Source organism: Salvelinus sp. IW2-2015, linkage group LG15 (genome assembly GCF_002910315.2).
Source record: "Salvelinus sp. IW2-2015 linkage group LG15, ASM291031v2, whole genome shotgun sequence".
NCBI lineage: Eukaryota > Metazoa > Chordata > Actinopteri > Salmoniformes > Salmonidae > Salvelinus > Salvelinus sp. IW2-2015.
Genome location: NC_036855.1, coordinates 45,361,331 through 45,378,996, shown reverse-complemented (window position 1 = coordinate 45,378,996; position 17,666 = coordinate 45,361,331). Strand labels below are relative to the sequence as shown.

The following is a 17,666-nucleotide window of genomic DNA, read 5'->3' as shown; positions in this document are numbered from 1 at the left end:
AGATGAAAGATACACATCTTGTGAATCCAGCCATCATTTCTGATTTTTAAAATGTTTTACAGGGAAGACACAATATGTATTTCGATTGGCTAACCACGATAGCAAAAGACACAACTTTTTTTCCCACCATTTTTTACTGCATAGGTAGCTATCACAAAATTCGACCAAATAAAGATATAAATAGTCACTAACCAAGAAACAACTTCATCAGATGACAGTCAGTTAACTATATTATTGTATAGCATAATGTTTTGTTCGAAAAATGTGCATATTTCAGGTATAAATCATAGTTTTACATTGCAGCCACCATCACAATCTCACCAAAGCACTAGAATAACTACAGAGAGCAACGTGAATTACCTAAATACTCATCATAAAACATTTATGAAAAATACACAAAGTGATAGCAAACAAAGATAGATTAGAAAGAACACTAAGATCTTGTGAATCACCCAGACATTGTATTTACAGATATTTTTAACAGTGTTTCACCAGACGAAAACACAATTTTTAGCTGCATTATATTAGCTTCTTACTAAAGCCAGACCCCTATACCACCAATGAGCCACCCGCAAGCCATATGAGTTCATGCACAGCCTTAGCAGATGATTGCGAATAACAACCAGCCAACACCGCGATCATTAAATTTTCCACTAACGAGCGGCCTCCAACAAAACTTCTATCAGTCATGACAGTCATATTACACAATTTACATAATGATTGATATGTTTGCTTCCGAAAATGTGCATTATTTAGCGGCGACAAACGTGGTGTATACAATGCAAGAATAGTAGCCAAGCCTGCAAACACAAAATGTCCGGCGAGAGTACATCTGGATGAGTGTCACCTAATCTAAATCGAATAACTAATTCAATAAAGACATTGGTTGACTAATAAAAAATCACAGGTGGACTACGGCCGAAAGTGAAGGAAGACTACGAACATTCAGTCTCTTAATGCATACAAACCGCGAGTCTGAAGAGTTAGATATAATTAAATACACGATCCTAACAATAAATAAGCACAACGACAAACGAAGGCCAGAATTACTGTATAACATTAAAGAAGCTAGAGCGCCGTGACGGAGATGTACTGTGTCTGATAAATAAATAGGTTAACAGAATGAATTCTAACAAACGGCGTAAAACACAACGAGAATGTACACACACGTATCATCAAAATAATAGTCTATTATTACACATATTTATGTAACACGAAGTGCTTTCCTTATCAAGAATGACTTATATGCAACACGAGTTGTCCTATATCTTTGGAGTCACGACAACCACTGTGATTATTATTATTTGACCCTGCTGGTCATCTATGAACATTTGAACATCTTGGCCATGTTCTGTCATAATCTCCACCCGGCACAGCCAGAAGAGGACTGGCCACCCCTCATAGCCTGGTTCCTCTCTAGGTKTCTTCCTAGGTTCTGGCCTTTCTAGGGAGTTTTTCCTAGCCACCGTGCTTCTACACCTGCATTGCTTGCTGTTTGGGGTTTAAGGCTAGGTTTCTGTASAGCATTTTGAGATATCAGCTGATGTTAGAAGGGCTTTATAAATAAATTTGATTTGAATGACAATTGTGATATAGCGAAGCACCTGGGTGCGCAATTACAGAGGTACTTTCCCAAAATGGATGACACAAACAACAGGATTCGTTATCCCMTTCATGCCCTGCCTCCAGTCCACTTACCGATATCTGAACAAGARAGCATCATCAATTTCAACAAGCGGTTCTGTGAAAATTTCATTTAATCAGAAGCTAATACCAGAGTATCCTGCTTTGGCAAATCACGCTGTTAAAACTTCTTAGAGATGGGCGTCCCGCTAGATTTTTTGAAAATCTTCATCTGATTTGTCATCCAAAGGGTCCCAGCTATAACATGTAGTGTTGTTTTGTTAGATAAAATCCTTCTTTATATCCCAAAAAGTATGTTTAGTTGGCACCATCGATTTGAGTAATCCACTTGTTCAACATGCAGAGAAAGGAATCCGAAAAGCTACCCCTAAACTTTGTTTCAACAAGTCAAAATATGTTTCTATTTACTCCTCACATWCCCTAAAATGTAATCAAACTATAATATTTCTTACGGAAAGAAGTATGTTCAATAGGAAACCGATTTTAGCAGGTGCGTCCTATCTTCAGGGCGCGCATTTCCAAGACTGTCTCTTTACTAAAACTGATATTTCTTATTCGTTTAAGTTACAACCTTGAACATAGACTCTACACCCTGTGGAAGCCATAGGAATTGCATCCAGGGAGCTAATTTTCAATATGACCTTTTTCTTGCCTTTTCTAAGAGAATGGTCTCTCAAAAAAAAAATGTTGGTTGTTTTTCTTTGGATTTTCTCCTACCATATCTATTGTGTTATATTCTCAAACATTTCTACAAACCTCAAAGTGTTTTCTTTCCAATGGTACCAATTATTATATGCATATCCTGGCTTCAGGGCCTGAGCAACAGGCAGTTTACTTTGGGCACGTCATTCACGTAGAAATTGAGGAAAAAAGGGCCTAGCCCTAAGAAGTTTTAAAGACATTGATTGCCTTTGCAAACACGTACCTATATGAGAGTGGATTCTCGGCCTTCACTAGCATAAAACTAAAACAGGCACCGCTGTGTGTGGAAGATTATTTAGACTGAGACTCTCTCCAGTACAACCCAACATTGCAGAGTTATGTGCATCCTTTCCAGCACACGCTTCTCTTTAGCCTGTGGTGAGTTATTCACAATTTGCGCATTAACAAATAAGGTTTTATATGGCTAAATAAAGAGCAAAATTATTTGATTATTATTATTTGTGCCATGGTCCTATAAGAGCTCTTTGTCACTTCCCATGAGCCAGTTGTTGACAAAACTCACACTCATTCTTATGTTTAGTAAATGTATCGTGTCTGTGTGTGGCACGAGTACAATGATGGCAAAAAACAACATTTGAGAGTGCGCTGAACMTGGTGCTAGAGGGGGTGCGCAGCTGGAGGTTGAATGTTTGAAGGGGTACGGGACTATAAAACGTTTGATTATTTTGATTCTTTGACATAGGGCTAGCGATAAAGGGTCCTATTGTTGTGTCTTCCTGTCTACGCAGGCTGAATGCTGTGCTGACGCTTAAACAGTGTTTGTGGTTTTAGAGTTGTTCAAAAGGCTGCCTTCATTGCCTCAGCCTTGAGTGTCAGGATCTGACGCTGTCTGTCTGCCGAGTCATCACACAGATCTATGAAGACTTAAACAGACAGTTCAATACCTGGGATACTCAAACAAGGGTTATGACATACTGCCACACACGTGTGCACCCACGCACACAAACATACGCGCATACACTCTCTCTCTCTCACACTCACAAACACCATTTTTTTAATACAACAAAGACAGAAAATGGGTATGTGCCTTTCTACCTGCGCATCTACTTCAGACCCATGGTCTGCACCGTCAGAATGGGAATAATAGAATGAGTTCTCATTGGCTGTCTGTCTCCTGTGTTATTTAATTTGCAGAGACCGTCATGCCCTATTATTAACTTTCATTTCTGGCTCTCTACCAACATTCTCCTCCTCTCCAGTCACCACACTCTTTGCTCTACATCCCTGTGTCACACTCTCTCTTCTCCTTCCCTCCCTGTCTCTCTTACTTTAAAATGTAAACCTTTCTCTCTCTCTAGCTAGCCATTACAACTGTCACACCTGCTTCCATGTTCTCTCTCTCGCTCTCTCTCTCTCTCTCTCTCTCTTTCTCTTACTCAAAGCACCTTTCAATCACAGGCCACAACATTTCAGCAGGTAGCCTAGTGGTTAGAACATTGGGCCAGTAACCAAAAAGTTGCTGGATCGAATCACCGAGCTGACAAGGTAAACATCTGTCATTCTGACCCTGAGCAAGGTGGTTAACCCACTGTTCCCTGTGCACTGAAGATGTGGATGTCAATTATGTCAGCCCCTGCACCGCTCTGATTCAGAGGGGTTGGGTTAAATGCAGAAGACACATTTCAGTTGTACAACTGACTAGGTATCGCTCTTATAGGTCGTAACATTATATCCACTATCCTTTTCTACCTTCTTCCCTCTTTCATTCCTCAGTGGGCATCTTTTGGTGAATTAGCAACTGTTCGACCAGGATATAAAAAAAACAGAAGAGAATCACAGGTGGTTTGAGGAGTTCATGRCCACAAAACTCAAGGTAAGTCATTCAGTTGAAATAACTTATAATGTATATGCTGTGAATATATGTGTTTAAAGATCAAACAAAAAAATTAAGACAGGACTGAGAAGGATGACAAATAACTGAAAAGTGTTATGAGGGTGAGTTCAGTGACAGAAAAAATAAGTTTCACACAATTATTTAATTGAAAATAGTAATGAGCATGTAAGTCTTATGTGTGATGGTGAAAAAGAATAGATTGTTGTTTACGTAGGAATAGCATTTCCTCTATGTCATAAAGCTTTTTAAAACTCACTCATCCAGCATCATTGTATAATTTGTTGCTTATAAATTCTGCCAATGTCTGTTTGCGAGCTGATAGGTCACTACGCTGAATTGTGTAAAGCATTTCCTGGAAAGTCTGTGTGAGAKATACGGGCATCCCTCTAAGTATTACTTTAGTCAAAATTACTAATGCACAAATCAAATGTAATCATAGGAAAGTATAGTGGAGAGTAGTAGACTCTTCAACATCTCCCAACCACGTTCTATGATTGCTTTCTAATAAAGTTTCTGGTCATTATGGGAAAATATTTTTTACAATAACCACCTTTCTATATGCAAAAACWAAAAATCTGTGCAAACACATATACACCCAGCTAAGCATATACACACAAAAATCCCCACTTGAAGTTGCTATCAGTCTTTTGGAGGGGAGATTGAACTGTAGAGTAGAACAAYGATTAACTTTAAATGGTCTAGTAGATATCTGTTTATGATTGCGTTGAGGCATATTAAAGAACCAACGTAGCCCATATTTAAATGTTCAACTAAGAAACATACAGAGTAACCCTAATTTGAACCTTATTGTAAAAAAAAACAACAACACATAAATAACATTACGCAGATTATTGTACAGGATAATCTCAGCCGTGCAGCATCTAGGGATGAAATGTAACTTCCCTAGTATTCAGTTGAGTCTCATTCAGAGAGTGCTTTTTTACCATCACCATCAAATTTCAATATTTTTATTATTTCTATACATACAGTAAGAACCAGCCACCTGGTTATTTMTTTGACTGTGACACTGTTACCCTACTGTAATGTAGTGTGTGTGCGTGTCTGCGTGTGTGTGTGTAAAGAGCAAAGCAGGTGTGAGGGTTTTGTTTTATCCCACTGAATACGCCATTAAGCCAGCTAAGCTTCCTCAAAGACCTTCTTTTGATAAACAATCTCAAATGAATGTAAGCTACGTTTTGTTCTGTTGTCCATCTGTAGTTCTGGTGTGTGTGCTTGTACACATGTAGGTGCGTGTGTGTGTGTGTGTGTTTGTGTGTACATGCTGAATAAGACGAGGTCAGCCTGCCCTACACTCTGAAAATTGCATATCACATAAATGAAACATTATGCTAGTTATGATAAGTGATGGGTGTGACCTGACCACTCGCTCGCTCACTCATTCACTCACTCACTCGCTCGCTCGCTCACTCACACACACACACAGGTGCACGCACACCCACACACACTTTCCATCTCCAAGACTGAATCTAAACGTATCCTGGTATCAAACAAACTAGCAAGGAAAAATTCTACAATTTCATTTAAATGAATTAGAATGTACTTGTAAGACATTACATTTCTCAAAAACATGATGACGGCATTTTGATTGAGCTAATAATTTCCCATCTGATTTAATTTWAATTTTGTGACAAGAACCTTCTTTCAACAACATGGATCAGGTTTGGGGTTAAATGCATTTTCATTTTGGAAATTAATTCAAATGTTCAGTTCATGAATTAAAAGTAATCCATAATTCTAATCAATTATACAAGTAGGCCTAGTCCCTAATRGATTACTTCTAATTCATGAATTGAATGTTTGAATTAATTTCGAAAATGTAAGCGCATTTAACCCCAACCTTGGTTCTGTGACGTATGACTTAGCAATGTGCATATTGCCAAAGTGTACTTTGGAAATGGAATTCATTAATAATATAACTAATAGATAATAATTAACTCACTCTCAAACCAAAACGGTTGGAAATTGTTATTTTCCCCCCCCTGCCACAGAGGACTGTGTGGGTCCCAAATGGCACCCTATTCTCTTCATAGTACACTACATTTGACCAGAGCCCTATAGGACCTGGTCAAAAGTTGTGCACTTTATAGTGAATAGGATGCTATTTCGTACTCAAACTGTCTCATCAGGTATTCTCTCTGTACTCAGGCAGTTTGAAGGGCAGGGCCGGGCTCTCAAAGCAAAGTGCTGACTGAGGTTTAAATGCCACCCTACAGAGAGAGCCCTCATCACAAGTCTTGCTGCCTCAGAGGTTGTATCCAAAATGGCACCCAATTCCGTATATAGACCACTGCTTTTGACCAAGGTCCTGGGCTATAGGGAATAGGGTGCATTTGAGACAGGCCCTGACTGTGGAGAGCMCACACCTCCTCCTGTCTGCAAACACATGCAGCCACACTCTCTGGCCCTGTATACACTCATGTTGTACTGATGTAGAATGTATTTGGCACAACAGTTGTGATACAACAGAGTATTTTTTTACAACAATAATTACACAAGTGGTGAGAAGAAACTGCACAATGATTGTCTTAAAGTTGTTATGTTGGCAAACATATACAACAGAGATGTTGTATCACAAAATATCATTGTATCAAATGTGTTGTACGTYGTTGTACAACCTGAGTGTGTAAGGGCTGGGTAGGTTACTTTCTAAATGTAATCTGGTAGTTACTAGTTACCTGTTCAAAATGGGAATCGGTACATTTTGGATTACCCAAACTCAGTAACGAATCGGATTGCTTTCAGTTACTTTCTGATTACTTTCCCCTTAAGAGGCATTAGAAGAAGACTAAAAGCATCCATTAAACGCATTTGGTGTATCATCAGTGGTCTCTGACTTGTGGTCAGACTCGCTCAGGTGGAACAATCTTAAACTTGCACCTTTTTTATGCTGAATTGAATGTCATTGAGAAAACAGAAAAGTGTCATAGTCTATATTTGGGCAAAAATCCTTTCTGAATTTAAAAGTAATCCTAGAACTAATCATCTAGTTTTTCAAAAGTATCTGTAATCTCACATGCAATATTTTGTGCCACTCTCCCTCTCTGTGCACTCTAAAGTTAACCTCAACTTTTCTGATTTTATTTGTCACAAGCACCGAATACATCAARTGGTAAAGTGACTATCTGTAGATAATAAACAGCGAGCAGCAACARCGTAAAAAAAGCGGGTGGGGGGGTCAATGCAAATAGTCCGGGTAGCCATTCTTATGGCTTGTGGGTAGAAGCTGTTAAGGAGCCTTTTGGACATAGACTTGGCGCTCCTGTACCGCTTGCCGTGCGGTAGTAAAGAGAATTCCAGTGGCTGGAGTCTTTGAYAATTTTTAGGGCCTTCCTCAGACATCGCCTGGTATATAGGTCCTGGATGGCAGGAAGCTTGGTCTTGCGGGTTGGATGCCGAGCAGTTGCCATACCAGGCGGTGATGCAACCAGTCAAGATGCTCTCGATGGTGCAGCTGTAGAACTTTTTGAGGATCTGAGGACCCAAGCCAAATCTTTTCACTCTCCTGAAGGGGGTAATAGGCGTTGTCGTGCCATCTTCACGACTGTCTTGATGTGTTTGGACCATGATAGTTTGTTGSTGATGTGGACACCAAGGAACTTGAAGCTCTCGACCTGCTTCACTACAGCCCCGTCGATGTGAATGGGGGCATGCTCMGCCCTCCTTTTCCTGTAGTCCACGGTCATCTCCTTTGTCTTGATCACGTGGAGGGAGAGGTTGTTGTCCTGGCACCACACGGCCAGGTCTCTGACCTCCTCCCTATAGGCCTTTTTTATTTTGTTGTTTGATAGTCAATGAGCATGTGAACATTACATTTTGWCTTCACATGGCTTTATCCATAGATAAACATCTATGCTTTATCAGCCTGCAAACATTCCATTGCATGGACTTTAGAGAGGTTATCATATAATCAATTTGGTCAGCGGCTTGAGGTGAACAATTTGATGCCACACATTTTTGGGGTTGACTATAAATCACATGACATTGCATGAAATAAAAGGACAATCCTTTTGGTCATTGAACTCTAAAGTCCTTGGTCCTTAGWGCGGACATTTTTCTATCACAAACTTAATTCACTGTTAGTTCCCCTATACTCTCACCATAGCCGCGGGAAGTAGGGGTGCTGAGAGTGCTGCAACACCCCCTTAAAATTCTGAGTGAACTTTTATTTTATATATATATATTTTATGTTTRCAATAGTACTGTGGCTATGCCTCTCACTCTGTTACTGGGTTACACATTATGTGGATAGTCTGAAATGCTGGTCTACATATCAAACTATCTGTTGCTAAAGTATGTGGTTAGGGTTAGGATTAGCTTTAGAATAACGGTAAGGGTTAATGGTAAGGTGAGGATACGTGTTACGGTTAGGGTTAGGGTTAGTGGATGGTTAGTTAAACTGCTGTTTGAACATCTACTGATTATCTACAAACCATCTACTTGGAACTATCCAAATACAGTGATACTGGTTACTGCAGCAGACTATTGAAGCAGACCCTTAGCCCTCCAATACAAAAGGCCACTGAATGGATTGGACTCTGGTTATTTGAAAGCGGCATAGCTTTCAGAATGCCTCATGTTATCCACCTTCCTACGCATATCTTACCTTTTGAAATTACCAAACACACACAGCGATGTTGAATCGCACACAAACAATATTTCTCGCTCTCTCGCTCTCTCACTCTCTCTCTCATATATATATCCATTGTCTGCTTGGCCTTGTGTTTTTGTTGCTGCCATCCAACTGACTTTTATATTTGTTGCTGCCATCCAACTGACTTTTATATATATATATATAAAAGTCAGTTGGATGGCAGCAACAAAAACACAAGGCCAAGCAGACAATGGAATTTAGTGCTGCATACAGTCACTCTAGGAGGGTCAGAGAGGACTAAGTTTTCTTCCTTTACAGTAAATGTCTTGAAGAGAGAGATGTCCCTTTGTATGTACTCAAGCTGTCTGTGGAGAGAGAGGCGTGTGTGTGAGAGAGAGAGTTGTGTAACATACTGCGTCTGAATACTGAGTGTATACTTGACGTCCACGTACCAAGGACAGGGTTAGGCACAAAGCACATACACAGAGCACCTCAACAAGGACAAGGATTAGTACAGAACCACAGAAGTAAATGCATCACTTCATTACTAAGTGGGTGTTTTACAAKGTTTTACAAGGCAGAGTCAACCAGGGACAGAGTGGCAGGCAGAGAAGTTGGAACAGGGAAGACTAGAAAACAACTAAGGGAAAAAAATAGGGAACTTGTCACGAATACCACCGAAGGTGGCTCCCCTTCCTGTTCGGGTGGCGCTCGGCGGTCGTCGTCGCCGGTCTATTAGCTGCCACCGATCCCTTTTTCCTTTTTGTTTATTTCTGTCTAATTGTTTTCACCTGTTCCTTGTTGGGGTTTTGGGATGGGTGCTATTTATGTTCGTTTTGCCCGCTGGTGTTTGTGCGGGCTTGTTGGTTGTTACGTTTGGTGATGTATCGTGTMTTGTTTTGGGTTTTTCGCTGTCCAGTGTTTGTAAYGAGGTTTTGGGATTGTTTAGCGCCAGTGTTTTGGGCATTCACCCATGTTTTGGACCTGTTACGTTTTTGAAGGACATTAAAGCATTTTCCCGTTCATTTTCGCTCTCTGCATTKSACTCCTCACTCATTTCACTCACCCGACGTTACAGAACTGGAGAAATGGGAAACATGCTGGTAAGAGTTGACAAAACAAGACGAACTGGCAACAGACAAAAATGCAGGTATAAATACACAGGGGATAATGGGTAAAAATGATAGGGGACACCTGATGGGGGGTGGAGACAAGCACACGACAGGTGAAACAGATCAGGGTGTGATAGCTCCCTATACAGGGTGCCATTTGGGATATAGCCTGTCTCACTGGTCCTCCTTAGTCTTCACTGTCTCTGAAAATAAAGTGAAGATATCCTAGGTGTTAGGAGCAGGAAATAATGTGTGGTCCAAGATGGTTCCATAATCTATGACTTCATAAGATTACCATAATCTATCCTCAAAATTTCGAAAATCTAAAAGAGCCAACACATCCAAATATTCAAGCAGCGGAAACAAAAACTCAGACCCCCTCAGTTATAGGTACACTCAATATGGCCACCGGTCTACCCATCACAGCACACTGACTTGAATGGGGAATCCTTATATAATCTACTCTAGTAATACTCTAGTAATTATATTTCTATGAACACATCTGTCTATATATGTTCCCACAGGGCCATGACAAATTAACATCTAGAATCTCACAGATGACCCTATAAACCACAGTAACACTACCGGCATTAGCATGACCTTACACCTTTAATTCTGCTGTAATGCTGTAGTAACACTAAGACACATTTTCTGTCCATCTGACATTCCACAGGGCATTGACAGACTTGCCTCTACACTAATGATGACTCTATAAGACACAGTACCAGTATCTGCATTAGAGAGCCACTATACCTTTGATCCTGGCATGGAGGACGCGACGGAGGTGCGCACGGATGGGAACTCTCTACTCAAGGCCGTGTTCCTGAGTCGACTGCGTCTGACACGCCTGCTGCTGGAGGGAGGGGCTTACATYAACGAGAGCAACGAGCGCGGTGAGACGCCCCTCATGGTGGCGTGCCGGACACGCCACACGGACGCACAGAGCGTGCCCAAACACAAGATGGTTCGGTAAGTAAGTTACTAGTCCATGACACCTCGTATGGGTTGGGTTAGTGTTTAGTGTTAAGGAGTAGGAAGTAAACACCACAGAGCAGTGGTGGCCCAATTGTATCCCCAATGGGCCAGTGTGTGTGCAGACTTTCACTCCAGCCGAAAYAATTACACACCTGGCTTAAATAATACATTGGAGACCAAATCCTGCACCAACACCTGCCCTTCATGAATAATATTGGCCACCCCTGCCGTACCATAGAGTTGCCAAGTAAAAATACACTTTACCTCCTCTTCAGGGGTTTACTGATCCACAGAGTATTGATCAACATGTCATCCATGTCCCCCCACAGGTACTTGCTGGAGAGTGGTGCTGACCCAAACATCCAGGATAAGGCCGGTAAGACGGCCCTGATGCATGCGTGTCTGGAGCAGGCCGGAGTGGACGTCCTCTCTCTGCTGCTGGGGAGTGGAGCCGACCCCAGTCTGAATGACCACTCTGGCTCCTCAGCTTTGGTCTATGCTGTCAATGCAGGGGACAAGGAGGCCCTGAGAGGCCTACTGGATGCCTGCAAGGCCAAGGGCAAGGAGGTGGGGATGTGGGTTTGATTCCCGCTTGGGTAGGTTTGCAATATTCTGGTAATTTTCCCCAAATTCCTAAGTTTTCCAGAAATTCTGGTTGGAGGATTCCAGATTTGGTGCTTATGAACTTATGATTGCTGGAGTATTYCGTCCTGGATTTTTGGAAAACCTGGGAACTTTGAGAAAGTTGCTGAATTTTTGCAACCCTACGCTGGGGCCAAATGTTTGCCTGCTCTACTATAAGTCACTTTTGGATTAAAGCGTCTGCTAAATGGCATGTATTATGTTTTATATTATATTACATTATAGGTCATCATCATCACYACGGACAAGCTACCTTCGGGATGCCAGATGACCAAGCAGTACTTGAACGTGCCTCCACCGCCCGACCTGGAAGAGCGCATGCACTGCACCCCTGGCTCGGCCACCTGCTGCATGTCCCCCTCAGACATACAGCTCCGCACCCCTCCTCAGGGCTCCCCCGCCATCACCTCCCCCCAGCCAGGGAGCCCCCTCTTGGGTCTCAGGGAGCACCACCACCAGGGTGGTGGAAGGGGAACCACCATCTCTGGTTCTACTGGTTCTGGTTCTTCTCAGCCGGGCTCCCCAACCAGGGACCCTAGCCTGTTACGAGGCCCCAGTCCTGGGGTGGTGAAGCTGCTCCATGTCCAGCGGCTCCACTCGGAGCCCTGGCTGAAGATCCCTCCATCCCTGCTGCTGCAGCAGAGCAAGGCCTCTAGGTAGGTAGCCAAGAGAAGCAGGGGTTCAAATCCCATGTCTGTCAGGAAACAAATTGGTTCAGAGTGGGCGGCAACCAGAGGGTTGCTGGCATTAGTGTCCTCACTGATGCCAGCAACCCTCTGGTTGCCGCCCACTGTGAACCAATTTTTTTCCTGACAGACATGGGATTTGAACCCCTGCTAATGTGCCCTTGAAGGCACTTAACCCCTAAACTGCTAACATGGCGCTGCACTAGTAACTGCCAATTGCTCCAGCCTCTGAAACCAAATGTGTATTATTTTGCATGTGTGTGGGTTGTTTCAGCCTAACCGAGGAGCTGCTGGACATCACCCCAGAGGAGGAGCTCTCCTTCTGGGTCAACAGCTTGGCCTTCTCTGGGTCCGGAAGGGCAGGGCCCGGGGTACATCCGACCCTCGCCCGTCACCAGAGCATCGACGCCAACGATGCCACGGGGCTGCTAAGGGCCCTGGAGCAGGTAATAATAATAACTTCATGTGTAATAATAATAATAACAACAATCATGTGTCTATATCATAATACATTTTTCTGYGTATTTTTTGTATCTCAGGTTGCTGGGAGCGAGGGAGGTGGTGGAGGACGAAGGAGAGGCCTGAGTAGGAAGATGTCTTACGACAGCGCTGCATCTTCTTCCCACCCCAACCTCTTGCACCGGGGGGACGGAGGAGGCTGCCCCAACTGTCCCTGTGGCGGCCATGAACCAGTCCTCCCAGTGGACAAAACCTCCCTAGACTGCTGCCTCCCTAACCTGGCCGTGTCCAGCCTAAGGAATGTAGTCCGCCGCCGAAACATCGGCATGGACCACTATAGTTCTGACTCCCAGCTGCCCCAGTTCGGCCACAGCAGCCACCCAGAGTGTAATGAATCCTACAGAGGCATAGGGGGTGGTTTAGGGGGAACTGAGAAGCGTAAGCTGGTCACCAGCCGGTCATCCACCCTGTCAGGCTCCAGGGAGTCCCTGGAGAGCACTGCCCAGAGAAGGGGACCCGCAAACCTGGAGAGAAGAGGCTCGGGGGCCCTGCTCCTGGATCACATCTCCCACACCCGGCCGGGATACCTGCCTCCTATTAACCCCCACGCACCCATACCCGACATCGGGGTCAGCCCCACCTCAACCTGCCCCAGCCTGAGTGGGAGCACCAAAGCACTGAATCTGAATGGGGGTGTTGTAGCAGGGCCGGGGTCAAAGCCTCTCGTCCCCTGTGCACCTTCCTTCCACAGGGATCTGAAGTTTAAGACATTGCTGAGAAGACACTCCATGCAGACTGAGCAGATTAAACAGCTTGTCAACTTCGAGGAGCTCTTCAGCCACTAAGACGAACAATGCTAGCCCGGTCCCAGGTTTGTTCGTGCCGTCTTGCGAACCCCAGGCCTATAGTCATTGTTACGCCTTGGCAAAACTGCACAAACAGTTTTGGGACCAGACTAGAACGCTGCATTTTCTTTGTGTGTCTGACTACTATGTGCCTCGCTTCCTATATCAAGCTCTGTTGCTGCTGTGTGACCATAACATTGTTAACAAAGAACTTGTGCCTTCTTACTAGAAGTGTATTATTGCTCCTCCCAGCTTTTTCAATGTGCTTAATTACACTTCCTTTGACAACCAGACTTGTAATTCCATCAARCTCAGGAAGGAATAGAGGAATTACGATCGGCGCAACAGAACCATCGGTAACACAACAGCTCTTCTTTGATCAATTGATACATTCATATCCGTTTGAAGTCTGAGAGCAGAAATCTCGTGGTACTCCTCCTCGGGACATCTAACAACAGACAGAGATGCTTTTAACACATGGAATGAACTGGGATGAAGGAATCTGAGGCCTTGAATCCTATAAGGACAAAATAATTTACTCTTCAAAGGGAAGGGGGAGTGAGTCATTCTCTGACTAAATCAATGACTGCGGAAAGCAATGGATTGGCAACACAGCACAAACACATCTGGGACTCAGGCTAACTCCTCTGACTGTGGAAGATCTAAGTCACTAAGGAAAATATTAATATGTGTCAGTGGGAAAAACGAAACACCAAAAMATTTAAATAAGACAGTCAAGATTCTTGAACACGAGCATTATTTGCTGAGTATWTATTCAACGCTGCTGTTTTGTACACCTTTTGACGAGCTAGGTGTTGTATTGCCTTTCACTTGTTCTGTTGTGCTCCTTCACTGCTAATAAACTGCTTTTACGGCCCTCTCCTCTTTTCTCTATACTCTGTGCTATACTCTATACTCTGTGGTCCATCAGTGGTGTAGTGGTGCCTGGAGAAGTGGGAATACTCAAATTTTCCCCAAAATGTCCCAAACAGCCTGACCGGCAAAGGAAAGTTGCCCTGTGTAAAACAATAGCATACACCCTGAAACCTTAAAAATGATCAATCCCATATTGGTCTTTCACAGTCAGTCCAACCCAAGCTGTACTGTGCAAGTAGGCCTACWATTGAAACAGATAGAATTCACGTTATTTTGTTCTGTTTTTTTACTTTCAAAGTCACACTTTCTTAATAGAAAAACGACACAATTTGATGTTGTAAGTACATAACAATGCTTAATCCACATCAGGAGACCACTGTTAAGGGCCGTAGTTACCCTTTAATTCAAGTGTGCAGGCACCTAGCACTGTTGTTTGGTTTGTAGCACATGAGATGGAGTTTGCAAAACAAATGGCCATTGGATTGATGCAAATAAACATGACATTATTCTGCCAGGTAAGCATAGGCTACTTTGTAGCTAGTTAACATTTAACTGAGAAKGTTTTTGGGAAAGCCTTTCCATCTACCAGAAGATGGTTAGTCCTCTAATTACTGTAGCATCGCCTTATTTTCCTGTCCCTTAATTGTTTGAAACCTGGACAATATCTCAGCTTGGATGTCAGCCCACCACCTCAAGCTCAACCTCGACAAGATGGAGTGCTCTTTCTCCCGGGGAAGGCCTGCCCATTCCAGGACTTCTCCATCGTGGTCGACAACTCCTTGGTTTCCCCCTCCCAGAGTGCTAAGAACCTTGGCGTGATCCTGGACAACACCCTGTCGTTCTCAACTAACATCAAGGCGGTGACCCGTTCCTGTAGGTTCATGCTCTACAACATCCATAGAGTACGACCTTCCATCACACAGGAAGTGGTGCAGGTACTACTCCAAGTCATCAGATCCCACCTGGACTACTGCAACGCTCTGTTGGCTGGGCTCCCCACTTGTGCCTTCAAATCCCTTCCAACTTATCCACAACGTTGCAGCCCGTCTGGTGTACAACCTTCCCTTGTTTTCCAACGTCACCCCGCTCCTCTGTACACTCCATTGGTTTCCAGTCAAAGCTCGCATCCACTACAAGACCATGGTGCTTGCCTACGGAGCAGCAAGGGGAACTGAGTCTCCCTACCTTCAGGCTATGCTCAAACCCTACATCCTCCCTGAGCACTCTGTTCTGCCACCTCTGGTTTCTTGGCCGTCCTATCTCTAAGGGAGGTCAGCTTCCGCTCAGCCAAGTCAAAACTCTTCTCTGCCCTGGAACCCCAATGGTGGAACAAGCTTCCCTCTGATGCTGATTTCTGCTTTATTGAGGAAAAATGTACTTACACGACTGTGATATGTGGTTGTCACATCTAGCTATCTTAAGATGAATGCACTAACTGTAAATCACTCTGGATAAGAGCATCTGCTAAATTACTAAAATGTAAATGAGCTGAAATAGGAAATCTCAAGGGTGACATGTCATACAATTTATGAGCATAATGGTGTATTATTTGAAAAATACAAACACAGAAATAGTTTTCTAGTATCAGTTTAGCATTTTAGATAATGACTGGACATGGGAGCACCTGATCCTAGATCAGTAGCCAGGGAGTCCAGCAGGTCATAATAGACCTTGCTCTTGTTGATGTCTCTCCTGTAGGGCAGAAGGCCAAAACATCAGTCTGGCCTGTCCACACTGTCAGGCTGTACCTGAGGGAGATCACAACACAGAGAGACAGGGTTATACACAAGAGCAGATCAGCAAACACATCACTATGTGTCTACAATGTCAGGCTGTACCTGAGAGAGGGAACAAAACAGAGACACAGGGTCTTTATTGTCTGATGGTTGGCTACACTGGGAGAAGGGAGAGGCGTCATTCCATTAGGTTCGAATTAGGACAGCTTGCACACTCACACACAGAGGATTAAGTGAAGAGTGTAGAATAGAGAGGAGAGTAGAGCCAAGCAGAGGGATGGAGAGGAGAACAGATGGATGAGTGAGGAGATCTGTGCCTCAGAGAGAAGGGATTAAGTCACACTTCACGTCAGCTGCACCATGTCACTACCTAGCCCCTTGGCACTCCTGTAGATATGAAAGTGAAGARATTACCATATAGCTTGTAAACCTATTCACTTCTTTCTGAAGGAGGGTAGTGAATAAGGTTTAGGGTCTAGACTAGGGGGTAGAGGCAAGGGGTCTATCAGGGGTTCTGGGTGTGAGAGCCATATCCTACCTGTCTCTGTTGTAGAAGCCAGTAGAGCTAGGGGAATGACTGGGCCAGGAGGGCTGCTCATGCACGCTTTAGCACTGTACCTGTCTGACTGTTGTCGAAGCCAGGGTAGCTGGGGGAACGACTGGGCCAGGAGGTCTGTTCTGACAGGGGAAGTGACCGGCTGTCTCAGGGTCCGACACACTGCCTCCATTTCTCTCACCATCTCCCAGCTGTAGCCTAAGAAGCAGACAGAAAAGTGAGATGGTAAGGGACAGGCACACTAGCATGGTAGTCTAACCTACACAATAATCACTGGCTGTTTTGCAGATGACAGTTAATGTATTCATTTTAGGTTTGTTTCAATAGGCATAAATGTAAACACACGGAATAAACAATCCTTTGATTTGTTGCACCACAACTTGGGTTAAGGGTTGCACCTGCAAATGTGTTCAGGCTAACTTACATGGGTTTTCTGTATCTGCAGCACAGAGGTCACCGCGGCCGCCAGGAAGTCATTGGGGTCAAGGGGTGTTGCCTTGCCTCCGTGGCCTGGTAGGATGTCAGTGTTGATCCACAGAGGACCACACAGCTCAGACTGAACATTGTGTAATAACATCATAGATTAGGTTGAATAGAAAGGGATGATACAAGGAGGAACCTTCAGTGTGTCAAATCGGAGGGCCTGTTGTCTGGACCTCTGGCAGTCTCTACGGGGGTGCCACAGAGTTCAATTCTCGGGCCGAMTCTTTTCTCTGTATATATCAATGATGTCGCTCTTGCTGCTGGTGATTCTCTGATCCACCTCTAGCGCAGATAACACCATTCTGTATACTTCTGGCCCTTGGACACTGTGTTAATTTTTAACAAACCTCCAGACGAGCTTCAATGCCATACAACACTCCTTCCGTGGCCTTCAACTGCTCTTAAATACTAGTAAAACTAAATGCATGCTCTTCAACCGATTGCTGGCCGCACCCGACTAGCATCACTACTCTGGACGGTTCT

At 43.8% G+C, this 17,666-nt stretch overlaps 1 protein-coding gene across 1 annotated transcript; it reads left to right on the top strand.

The window, feature by feature from the left end:
* The first annotated feature begins 10,619 nt into the window (after positions 1-10,619).
* LOC111975017 (ankyrin repeat domain 34Bb) lies at positions 10,620-14,409 on the top strand. Its single transcript, XM_070447410.1, has 5 exons — positions 10,620-10,894; positions 11,230-11,467; positions 11,768-12,198; positions 12,503-12,674; positions 12,768-14,409. The coding sequence occupies exons 1-5, from the start codon at positions 10,692-10,694 to the stop codon at positions 13,530-13,532; spliced, it is 1,809 nt and encodes a 602-aa protein (XP_070303511.1). The 5' UTR covers positions 10,620-10,691; the 3' UTR covers positions 13,533-14,409.
* The last annotated feature ends 3,257 nt before the right edge of the window (positions 14,410-17,666 follow it).